Here is a 12,142-nt window from a genome sequence, read left to right on the forward strand (position 1 = left end):
GACGGACAGATGCGTCCAGTGACAACTTTGACACTCAGCAAGCCAGGACACGAGAAGGGCCACCCGGAGGGGGGGAAAGAAAAAATAGGCTTTGAAACTCTGCGTTTAGAAAAGAATACTCAACTGCATTGGAAATTTTCTGTATCTCTGCGAAACACCACGAGATTTGCCCCCCACTCCGAAAAACAAAGGATATCAGAGGAGGAAAACCAGGGTTCGGTTTTATAAAACGTCCGACTCGTAGGAGAAAAGCAGGAACCCAGCGGGCCGCGCCACGTGGGTCACCGTGCGGCTTGCTGCGTGTCCCCCAAGCGCGTCTAAAAGGGCGGTGAGTGGCTGGAGGGCCAGTCAGCGCTGCGGCCGGCCTGGTGCCCGGTGCCCGCGTGTGCCGGTGGGGGCGGCATGGCTCCGGCCCTGGGTCTCCTCCCGGGGAGCCGGCCGCCCGGCCCTGTGGTCCCCCCGCGCGGAGCGGGGCCGCGTCGGGAAGGCAGAGTGACGTGGCAGGAGGGTCTGGGGATTTGGGGGCGGACTTGGCAACAGCTCCTCAAGCCTTCACGGACCTCAGCCGGGCGGGGAGCCTGCCCGTCTGCAGAGAGTGTGTGTGTGCGTGTGTGTGTGCACGCGCGCAAGTGTGTCTACCTACCTAGCAACCTATCCGTATATAGTCGTGTTTGCAGAGCCGCGGGGGCCGAGGGGGCGGGCCGGGGACGCGCTCCGGCCCCCGCCCCCGCCCCCGGGCTGGGCCCCGCCGGGCCCTCAGCAGAGACCGATGTACTTGAGGTTGTTCTGGATGATGACGTCGGTCACGGCGTCGAACACGAACTGGATGTTGCTGGTGTCCGTGGCGCAGGTGAAGTGTGAGTAGATCTCCTTCGTCTCCTTGTTGCGGTTCAGGTCCTCGAACTGCCGCTGGATGTAGACGGCGGCCTCCTCGTAGGTGTTCTGGCCGCTGTACTCGGGGAAGCACACGGTCAGCGGGGTGCGGCGGATCTTCTGCGCCAGCAGGTCCTTCTTGTTCAGGAAGAGGATGAGGGACGTGCTGACAAACCAGTTGTTGTTGCAGATGGAGTCGAAGAGGCGCAGGCTCTCGGCCATCCGGCTCTGGGGGGAGGGGCGGGGGCGGTCAGCACAGCCGGGCCCCAGCAGGCCCCGCACAGCCCCCCAGGGGTCACGGACCCCACGCACCTTCAGGGCTGCCGGCCGGGGACCCCCCCACCCCCGCCACAGGCCAGCCCCTGCCTCCCACGGAAGACCATCCACGCCACAGCCCCCTGCAGCGAGCACGTGGCCAGCCCCGCCTGCTGAGGGTGGGCCGGTAGGGAGCCTCCATCCCACCAGGCGTCAGACCTCACAGAGTCTCAACGTGCAGGAGGCCTCTGTTCCTAAAAGGTGCCAGGGCGGAGCTGGGCCAGCCTAGCCCCTGGTGGCTGAGTGCTCACCTGGTGCCCCACACACAGGAGCCCTCCGCCGCCCCCGAGGAGGTGAGGACGGCCCCCCGGAGCCCCCGTGACTGCAGTGTGGCCCAGGGGGCCCCTTCCACCTCCCCGAGAGAACCAAGGATATGCGTGCAGCCTGCGGGCTCTGGAGGAGCCCAGGGCCTTCACATGCTCCCCCCTGCCCCCCACAACTGATCTCCTTGCTCCTAAAGGGACACCTGCGGGTGGTGAGCTGCCCTGTGTTTTAAGATGCACAAGATGAGTGTCCCAAGGGCAGGGCCAGTCTAGAGCTGAGCTGTTAGGTGAAGGACTGTTCTGAGCATGCGCAATGAACAGGGACGCCCTGCTGACCGCCCTCGACCTTATCATCCCCATTCTGCGGATGAAGAAACCGAGGCCAGGAGGGGCCAGAAATGTGCTCCAAGGCCCCCGGGCTCGCTGACCCTCCGGGGCAGATGTGCAGAGCTGCTGGCCCCACGGTGGGGGTGCCCAGGGCCACCCTCATCTCCCAGAGGCCTGGCCCTCTCCGACGTACAGGGTCTGATGGTATCAGGGCTGACAAGGCACCCCTCCCCGCCACCCCCTCACCACGGAGACACAGACTCCAGGCCCCTGCGCTCTACCTGGGAGGCTGGTCTCCCAAACCCTTCCTGTGCTTTCGTTAGAAAGAGCCTGGTCTCAGGTCTTGGGGAGGGTGTGTGTTGGGGGGTGATCGTGTGTGTTGGGGGGTGATCGTGTGTGTTGGGGGGGTGATCGTGTGTGTTGGGGGGGTGATCGTGTGTGTTGGGGGGTGTTCGTGTGTTGGGGGGTGATCGTGTGTGTTGGGGGGTGATCGTGTGTGTTGGGGGGTGATCGTGTGTGTTGGGGGGTGATCGTGTGTGTTGGGGGGTGATCGTGTGTGTGTTGGGGGTGATCGTGTGCTGGGAGGTGATCGTGTGTTGGGGGGTGATCATGTGTTGGGGGGTGATCGTGTGTGTTGGGGGTTGATCGTGTGTGTTGGGGGGTGATCGTGTGTTGGGGGGTGATCGTGTGTGTTGGGGGGGTGATCGTGTGTTGGGGGGTGATCGTGTGTGTTGGGGGGTGATCGTGTGTGTTGGGGGTGATCTTGTGTGTTGGGGGTGATCGTGTGTGTGTTGGGGGTGATCGTGTGTGTTGGGGGGTGATCGTGTGTGTTGGGGGGTGATCGTGTGTGTGTTGGGGGTGATCGTGTGTTGGGGGTGATCGTGTGTGTGTGTTGGGGGTGATCGTGTGTGTTGGGGGGTGATCGTGTGTGTGTGTTGGAGGGTGATCGTGTGTGTTGCGGGGTGATCGTGTGTATTGGGGGTGATCGTGTGTGTGTGTTGGGGGTGATCGTGTGTGTGTGTTGGGGGTGATCGTGTGTGTTGGGGGTGATCGTGTGTGTGTGTTGGGGGGTGATCGTGTGTTGGAGGGTGATCGCGTGTGTTGGAGGGTGATCGTGTGTGTTGCGGGGTGATCGTGTGTATTGGGGGGTGATCGTGTGTGTTGGGGGGTGATCGTGTGTGTTGGGGGGTGATCGTGTGTGTGTGTTGGGGGTGATTGTGTGTGTTGGGGGGATGATCCTTCCCCAGACAGAAGCAGGATGCCAGCCCCCAGCATGTCTGAGAGCAGGATGGAGTCGCCCTTGCCGTAGCTGGTGGTCCGGGAACACCGCCTGCCACTGGGTGGCAACGAACGCTAATGGATTCCCGGAAGCCGCGTGGAAAGGACCAGCGGCGGAGCTGTCTGTCATTTCACGGAAATGATGTCTTAATCAGGGTGCTCCCGACCCCAGATCTCACACGTACAATAAACAACAGATGCGGCCAGGAGCACGTATTCACCAATCACCGAGCACACACTTGCCGAGCATGTCTCTGGTTGCGGGCGGGTGCCAGAGCCCAGAGACCGGAGGCCGAGTGGCCGGGGGGCCCTGCATGTGGCGGAGCTCCAGGGGGGCTGGGCCAGCACGGGGCGGGGGCAACAGCTGTTGGGATATCCAGGCATCTGGGCCCTGCTGGGTCACCGGGGTGGGGGGAGACAGGCGGCTCCTGTGTCCAGCCCGCCTGCCGAGGGGTCACTTGGGGCTCTGCTGGTCCACCCTGCAGTGGTGGGGGGTGGGACCCCGTTGGCACGAGTGCGGTCTGACCAGCCCCTGGGCAGGAGGGAACAAAGGCCCGCCCACCCCCACAGGGAGGCTACCTCCCTGGCCAGCTCGCGGGGTCTCTGGCCTCTGGCGGGGAGGCGGAGAGGACATGGAGGGTCAGGGCGTGTGGGCCACTGGCCACCTGTCCGTGGGGGCCCCCAGCACCTCCTCCCACCCCGACAGCCCCTCCAGGGGCCCCGGAAAGCCCGGCCCGTCAGCATCCCCGCACCCTCTGCCGCTCAAGCTGGCTCCCCTCACACCTCCCCGGCCTCCCCGAGCAGCCAGCACCCCGCTCTGCCAGCCTCCAGCTGTGTGTCAGGCCTGCTGCACCCCCGGCAAAGGGGGCTCTGTCGGCCGCCCTCCTCCAGAGGTTGGAGGCAGAACGGGACCCCCATGGGAAGCTGAGAGGCCCCGCGCTGGGCACCAGGGCCCGCAGCAGCCATCACGTGCTGACTTGGAGACGCAAGGCCAGATGTCCTGGGGCGGCGGCGGGGGGCGGGGGGGGGGGGCCTGGTGGCCAGGAGGGGGCGGCAGGGTGCGGGCCGGCGCTTGCTCGGCTCCTTGGAGCCCAGCACGAGGTCCTGGCCCAGGAGGGCCCCGGTCTGCCTGCTGCAGGACCAGCCTGGGGTGTTTGTTCTCGGGAGCCGTGAACCCAGCTTTTCAGGCGGGGAGGCTGGGCTGCAGGCGTGAATAAGCTCCATTCACCACAGTGCCAGGCACTAAGGGCGCCGAGGGTGGGGGCTGCCAGCGGGGACGCTTGGCGGCACCTGGCTCGGTGGGCCGAACGGGGAGGGTCCATCCGGGGCTGGACGTCGAGGCGGGACCGGCGGTCCTCGGGGTGTGAGGGCGCTGCTGGCCGCAGGCCCGTCAGGGGGGCCCATGCTCAGCGTGGCACTGACCGCCCCCTCCCCCACGGCCTGCAAGGCAGCTGAGGCCCAGACAGCCCTGTGCCCTGGGTGGAGGAGCCCCCGGGACCTCCCTGGCCCGCCCTGAGCCCTGCTGCACGGGTCTCCTCTGCTGAGGACAGGGCGAGTGGACCCCGGCCTCACACTCCGTCTGTCCCAAGGTGCTGGCAGGGGCACCGGCGGTGGGGGGGGGACCCGTGTCAGCTGCACCTGCAGCTGCGGAGACAGGCTTGTCACCCAAGTCGGGGGCTACAGCCTATGGCTGAGAGTGGGCTGTGTCGTCTCCATGCAAAGCTGCAGAAAAGTCTAGCACAGCCTGGGGGTGCTGGGGGCCCTGCTGGGAGGCTGCGGGTTGGGGGGGCAGGCAGAGGCTGCCAGCCCCCTGGCCCTGGGATCCACAGGAAAGGGACCGGGCCCGGATCGCAGGCTGCGCGGCGGTTTGAAGCCGTGGGTTGCCCCCGGCCCATCCCCCCCAACCCCGCATCCACTAAAGGTCCTCAGCCTCCGCTGTGAGTTTCCCTTTGGGCTCCAGCTTGTCGTGAGTCAGGGGCAGGGTGTGCTCGGGGGTGCAGGGCCCAGCTTGTGGCTACAGCCCTCAGGCTGAGGGGCGCAGGCAGGAGGGCCCCCTGGGGACAGGGAGGAGGCGGCCAGAGGCAGAGGCTGGAGGCCTGGGGCTGCGACCTAGACTTCTGGCCCCGGGGATCGCGCGCCCCCCGTGGACAAGTCCACGAGCCTGGCTCAGCCCGGCCAGCGTGCAGCCACCACCGCCCCGTGCAGATGGGGGGCGGGGCAGGCACGGTCCCGGCTGGCCTGCCCACAGGGGGCCTGGGAACGCCCATGGCCCCTCGGGCCCTTCCCACCGCCAAGTCTGTGCCACCAGGGCAGCTAAGCGCAGTCCTGCCGTTTCCACGGCAACTGGGGAGGCAGCCTCCACCCTCAGCTTTGCACAGCGTCGCAGACCCAGACCCTCAGGCTGGGCCAGGCGGCCCTCTTGGAGGGGCATAGAGGCCCGGGCTGGCTGGCAGCCAGGCGACACTGTCCACCACCGTCTACTTGCACCTGGGGGTTCAGGAGCCCTCGTGGCCCCCCGGGGCACGGGGCAGGGAAGGGGGCAGTCCTCCTGGGGACCTGCTGCTGGTGGGTGGGGGACGGGGTAGTTACTGCAGGGAGCCCTGAGGCCGTGTTGGCCTCGACGGCCGCCCCGCAGGCTGGGCCTTGCTCCTCTCCATGGCCCCCGTTTACCCCACGTGGGGGCTGGGCTGAGGGCCCCTCTGCGCCAGGGAGAGCCTCTGACAGCCGGAGCCACCTGCAGTCCCTGCTGGCCCACACCCTAAACCCTGCTCCCAGCGCCTGGGGAAAAAGCTAGACAACTGGGTCGCGCCCAGGCCGATCGAGTCAGCGCTGCCCACATGTTCCTCCCGCAGGGCCAGGCGCCGGCTGCCCCGGACCCAGGACTGGGTTAGCGAGGCTGATGGGCGCCGGAGCCCCGTGGTGTCCGGGGCTGGTCGGCGGGGGCGGCTGCAAGCCACGGTCGGGGCGGGGGCAGCGGGGTGAGCAGGCCGCCCGCCGCGTCTCCTCCTGCCCGGATCCGCGAGCCCTCGGAGCTGCCCTGGCCCTCGACCCCTTGGGCCCTCAGGGCCGAGACAGCGCGGTCCTGCCCGGGGTCGGTGCTATGGCCCCAGGACCCGACTCCCCGACTCCGAGTGCCCTCCGCCGGGACCCTCCCCCTCCCCCAGCGTCTGCCGCCCCCTGCAGACAGGCAGCCCGGTCTGGGTCAGGGGTCAGAGTGGGGGTCAGCGAGCAGCACTGGGATCAGCAGTCGGGGGTGGGGGGTGTGCCCGCCCACCGGGCACTCACGGCCCTCGGACCCCCACCCCCAGGGACCAGAAGGGGGCTCCGCAAAGGGCCCAGCCTGCCCCCACCCCAGAGGGTGGCTCCCTGCATCCTGGGCAGGCAGGGGTGGGCGGGGCGGGGGCGCTGGGCCCCACAGGCCTGGGGCCATCGACAGATGCAGCTTCGCGGGGGGTGGGGGGGTGTTGTGTTCTGGAGGCCCGTCCCCTGCCCGCCCTCCAGGAACAATTGTGAGGCTCGTGGTAACCGTGTGGCCAGGCCAGCCCCTTCAAACAGCAGGGCTGTTTAAACAAGATAACAGGCTGCGGGGAAGCTGTGCTCAGGCCCTGATGGAGCACCTCGCCGGCTGCCCCTGCCGCCCCGCCCAGCGCCCCCCCCGGAGCAGGTCCCGGATCCCCCCACGGGGAGGCTCGGCAAGCTGGGATGAGCCATCTGCATAGGGGGCCTTAGAGGTCTGCACGAAGGCGCCCTCAGCCTCCCAGGGGCCCGGCCCCCGGACAGGAAGGAGCACGGCCTGGGTCCCACTGGGGCGCCTCAGGACAAGCGTGCTCGACCCTCACAGCCATGTTGGCCTGGGGGCGCCCCGCATCCTCGGGGGCCAGGCGGGGACAGCCCACGGCCACACGGGCAGGCTGCCAGCCCGCTCTCAGGACCAACGCGGGGGCCCTGCCCACCCGTGCAGCAGGAGTCGCGTGAGCGGCCGGACGCACGCATCAGGGACCCGCTCTCACGGAACCTCAAGGGCCGACGGGGTCTCAGAGCCAGAGATGGCGGCTCCCGAGCCCACGGGCGGCCGCAGGGCCCGGGCAGGGGCACGGGGACAGCGGGCGGGGAACGAGTTAGGGTCGACCCCCAGAGTCCCAAGGCCATGCGTGGAGCGCTCGCCCTGATGGGCACGGAGCCCCCGTATGCTGTCCCCGCCCCGCCTGGAGTCAGGCCCAGAGGGGGCGGGTGCTAGCCTCGAGGAGGCCCAGGCTCTGGGTCCCACCTGCGGTCACATCATCTCCCCTCGCCCCCAACGCCCTCACCCTTGCCCTGCAGGGAGCACGCCTCCTTCGAAGCCCCCGTCTTTCCTGGCTTTGGCTGAAATGAGACTTGCCTGCTACTTGTCTTTCTTAAACTTTGCGGGCTTGATCCACGTGCCCCTCACCCTCCGAGCGTCTGTCACTGATGAGAAATTAGCCAGCGGCGGGACGCAGGTGTGGGCGGGCCTGGCCCACGTGCAGACCATTGCCACCACCGCGGGAGGGCCGGCGGGGGGCCAGCAGCCGGCCTGGGACCGGAAGGGGGACCCCAGGGGCCCAGCCCTCTTGCCTGACGCGGCCCAGCAAGCGGGGCTCCTGCAGCCCCGGGCCGCCCCTCCCCGAGCGGAGGCAGTGGGTGGGGAGGCATCCCAGTGCGGAACCTCTGCCCCGGGCTGACAAGACGGTTTCAGAAGTGCTCGCCCTTAGCGGGCATCTGGGTCATGACCGCCCAGCACTGGCTTCTCCATCAGCGGGGGTGCGGGGTGGGGCTGGGCCAGGGCCAAACAGAGCCTCTCCTGGGAAGGACGCCCACGTGTGGCCAAGGGCCTCCCGAGGACCCTGGGGCCATGGCAGGCCAGGCCTGGGCGGCAGCCGGCACTCTGCCCAGGATGCTGGCACAGTGGCTGACCCCAGCCCCCGCCCTGCAAGGTGCTCCAAGCCCCGCAGCCCCCTGCCCAGGGGAGGCGAGGGGGTGAGGAAGCCGGGCGGGGCCCCGTGTCTGGTTTCCAAGCCACAGTTCCCCCAAGACAGACAAGACGTGCCCTTCAGAGGTCACCTTCTCCCTGGTGAGTCCCTGAAACCTGCCCTCTCCAGCTGGGACTCCCTGGATCACTCCCTGGGTCGAGTCGGCAAACTAGTGTGGCAGGAAGCGTCTGGGCCGTGGGGTCACAGTGGCTGTGCCTGGGGCTGGGCTGGAATCACATGTGGGGGCCCCGCCCAGGCCCTCCACAGCCCTCGGGGACGGTCCGTTTTCCCGCCCCTATGGGCTCCCGGCTGTCCAGCAGAGTGCCCTGCCCTCCCTGGAGCCCTGCACCACCGCAGCAGGGCTCGGAGGCCCCGGGGGGAACGGGTGCTGTGCTGGGGCCCCCGGCCAGCCTGCTAGGTATGGGCGTCAGGGGAGCGCCCAGTGACAGCGTGGCCTGGCACCGCCTCCATCCCTGCCCGGGGTGGCCTCTGGCCTTGGCAATGCCGCACCGGGGGGCACTTGCAGCCTGACCCTGGCAGGCCTGAGCCGGACTGCGGGAGGCGGGGGAACGGCAGAATGGCCACCAGCGGGCTCCGAGGCTCAGCTCAGTCATGCTGTGATGGGCTGGTCTTGACCTTGATGGCGTCGTGCTGCGTGGGGGCCCAGCCCACCTGTGCGTCCAGCTCTCTCGTGTGAGAGAGAGGAAAGGAGGCGGCCTGGGGTTCCCATAGCCTTCCTAGCCAGCACACCAGGCCAGCGAAAGGGGTCTACACTCCACTGCCCGGCGGGGATCTCCATCTGAGCGCCAGCCCCAGAGCCCCAGGCCCCGCGGGTGCCAGAGACGGGCGCCAGGAACGGCAGACGTCAAAACTGGGCCCTGTCCCCGAGTCACAGGCCTATCGCCCAGCTTTGCGGGTGGGAAGGCGGGGCTGGACCCTTATGGCCGAGGGCTGCCCTCCTGCCTCCCGGGGTCCCATCCTCCGGCAGGTGAGCTGGAGGGGGCGGCTGCACTGGAAGCACGGGCCACCCGGTCGCCGTGCCAGTCTCCTCCGGCTGGCCACAGGAGGCCTGGGCCTCCTCGGTCAGGACTGCTGGCACGGTCGCTGGAGGGCAGCAGAGGTGTGCAAGGCTGCGGCCTGGGCGAGCCTCAGAGGGAACCTCAGGGCAGGCCCCCGGGGCCCGCTGAGCTCAGCTCCAGATCTGAGGACCCGAGTCCAGTGGGGAGCCAGGTGCGGGGAACGGGGCGGGGCGCCTGCTCTGTGGGGGGACTCCCTCCGCGTCGCTGACTGTATTCAGACCTTAACCCAAACGCTGGGCTGTCAGAGCCGGCGGGGCCTCAGGGGCCGCCCTCCACGTTCTGTCAGCACCAAGGCCACCGAGGGGGTCCCCCGGAGGTCTCAGCCTGCTCCCTGCAGCCTGTCCTTGGTAAACAGAGGAGCTGCCTTGCAGCTCTCGGGTCACAGAGACCCTTTGAAAGAATAATAACCTGCGTCTTAAGCCCCAGGGCCGCTCTGATGAGTGTGTGTGTGTGTGAGTGTGTGTATGTGTGTGTGTGGAGCAGGACGAACACGCTCAGGAAGTTAATTACCCCACTGGCCTGGCGGCTGCAAGCTGGGAGGGTCCTCTGCCCCGAGGTCTCGCTGAGCACAGACACGCTGGGGGGACGTGGGCGGACAGAGCTAGGGGCTACGGAGGCCTGGTTGTGACTGCCACCCCAGAGACCAGGCTGTGGGCTGGACTCCCCTGGGAGGCCCCCCAAACCCCTTGATCCTGCCTCGAGGGGCTGCCCCCGGCGAGCTTGGCAAGGGGGAGCCCCGGCCAGCACCCCCAGCTTTGCCCCAGGCCGTGCCCCCGACGTCGGGCCCTTCTGCCCACACGCTGGTCTCTGGGGCAGGAGACCCCCCCCTGGCTGCTGCTTGGGGCTGCCTCCCTGCCAGGCCCCACGGAAGCCAGTCTCAGTCTCCAGAGGCTGCGCCATGCAGTCCCCGCGTGACCTCAGGGGAGGAATGGGGGCTTGTCCTTGGGCCAGTGCGGGGGAGGACCCCGGGGCTGGCCACGAACACGCTGACGGACGCAGCAGTGCCCCTGGCTCCCGGGCGGCCCATCTGCACACAGCATCGATTTCCCTGCCTGCAGAGAGCGTGAACCGCTCTGGCAAAGGGCCGTCCCCCAGCGGGGCAAACGCGAGCAGAAATGACGCGTATGGCCGCAGGCCCAGAGCAGGGCGGCTCTGAGGGGTCGGGGGCGGCTGGCCCGGCTCTACGAGGAGCCGGTGGTGAGCACCATTGTTCACTGAAGACCGAGCCTGCTGGGCAGGGACGTGGGGGAACCACTGCCTGGAGGAGGCGGGGGCCGTTTAACATCCACCTGTGGGGGGTGGTGGCCGTGGCACCTGCGGATATCCGCGGCATCACTGCTCCCACCTGGCTGATCTCAAGCTGCTAATGTGGTGTCCACTGCCTCAGAGGACGGGGCTGCAGCGTAGCGGGGGGCAGCCCTGCCTACAGAGCCCAAGACCTGGCAAGAAGCTGACCCCGACCCGGCTGTGAGGCAGAGGGCCCCAGCCTCAGATCCGAGAACACGTGGACACCCCCCGGCAGAATCCACCAGGTCACGCGGCGAAGGCAGAGCGACCGGGGGTGGAGGGAGGGGGTGTATCCCAGCTGCCCTGCTGTGTCCAGTGACGGCCTCGGGGGCAGGCGGGGGGCCTCCAGGGTCACGGCAAGAGGCAACCCCCATGGAGGGGCGAGTCCACAAGGACCCAAAGTGAGCAGCGGGGCTGGAGGAAGGCCCTCTGAGCGGCAGGCATCCTTCCGTCCAGCTGACGGCTGGCGGAGGATGGACTCTGGCAGACGCTGAGCGCCAAGGGAGCAGGAGGCAGGGGCTCTGGGAGCACCCTGTGGGGTGGGGCGGGCCCCGTCTGGGGCTGAAATGTCAGCGGGCACGTGCCCACCACCGGCTGCCTGCAGGCGCTGGGGAGGCTGACCTGCCGGGGGAGGGCCGCTGACCTGCAGGAGGGGGGCCGCCACGGGTGCTGCCTCTCCACCCGCCCTGCCCACCCCCAAGTGAAGCCCAGAGCCTTCGAGGGGAGGACCAGATGCCCCCCGCCACCAAGGGGGGCCGAGATGAGGGCTGGGTGGGGGAGCAGGAGCCCCAGGCGATGCCAGGGCCGGAGGCGCCCGGGCGGAGGCGGCCAGGGCCCATGAGCCCTGGCAGCCGCTCCTGGCAGCAAGCGTGCGACCGGCCCTGCGGGCTCCCTTGGGAGGGGTGACGGGCCACAAAGAGACAGGGCCGGGCCGAACACGCCAGGGACACCTGCGGGGAGGGACAGTGTGGCCAGCTGAGCCCTGTGCCTGCTGCAGCTGGGGTGGGAGGCGCCGTCACGGCCCCGCCAGGGACTCAGGGGGTCCTGCTTCCAAGGTCGGTGCTGCTAGGGCGGCGCCAACCCAAACAGCCGCTCAAGCCCCCCAGGCCCACTCGCTGTCTGCACCCTGGCTCCCAGCCCTGGGCCCACGATGGCGACCTGAGCCTCGGGCTCCCCGTCTGCGGAGCTGGCTGGGTAAGGGCCCTGGAGGCTGCATCCAGCCCCTCCCAGGCTAAGCTGGGCGTCGCCCACGCTGGGCCCCCTCTTCTGGCCACGTCTGTCAGACAAATGCCTCTTGCTCTGCCACCAGCAGATGCTGGCTGCTGGGCCACACTCCCGGCAGCACTGCTCTGCAACGACGGTCTTCTTACGGCAATGAAACGTGCGCCCTTTCGGGGCTGAATGACAATACGCGGTGTGCGGGTGGCGGGTCACAGGACTTGCAGGACAGCCTGGAGCGGCCCCCCTCAGCAGCACCTGCAGGGGCCCCCTCTCAGCTGTGCCCTAGAAGCCAGGGCCCCAGACATTGGCTCTTCCCGATCCTGGCCACGTCTATGGCACGCCACTGTGTGCTAGCCCCTGCCAACCATCTGCGGGTAGGGAAAGGCTCCCCAGGACCAGGAGGGACCGCTAAGGCACACACTGACCCCTAAGAAGCATGCCCCTGTGTCCCCTGCCCGAGATCCTCAACCCAGATGACACAGCTGACCGGATACTGCTGGGTAGTGGTGGG

At 68.4% G+C, this 12,142-nt stretch overlaps 2 protein-coding genes across 2 annotated transcripts in view; one reads left to right on the plus strand and one right to left on the minus strand.

Moving 5' to 3' along the window:
- RSPH14 (radial spoke head 14 homolog) overlaps nucleotides 1–12,142 on the plus strand; it is a 47,271-nt gene that overhangs the window by 9,966 nt on the left and 25,163 nt on the right. The gene's annotated exons all lie outside the window — the stretch shown is intronic.
- Nucleotides 743–12,142, minus strand: part of GNAZ (G protein subunit alpha z) — a 29,364-nt gene continuing 17,964 nt past the window's right edge. Inside the window, exon 3 of the mRNA XM_052654500.1 lies at nucleotides 743–1,101. Coding sequence (XP_052510460.1) covers nucleotides 757–1,101 — 345 coding nt within the window. The 3' untranslated portion in view covers nucleotides 743–756. The remainder of the gene's footprint in view (nucleotides 1,102–12,142) is intronic.

The sequence above is a fragment of the Budorcas taxicolor genome, chromosome 17, assembly GCF_023091745.1.
Source record: "Budorcas taxicolor isolate Tak-1 chromosome 17, Takin1.1, whole genome shotgun sequence".
Classification (NCBI taxonomy): domain Eukaryota; kingdom Metazoa; phylum Chordata; class Mammalia; order Artiodactyla; family Bovidae; genus Budorcas; species Budorcas taxicolor.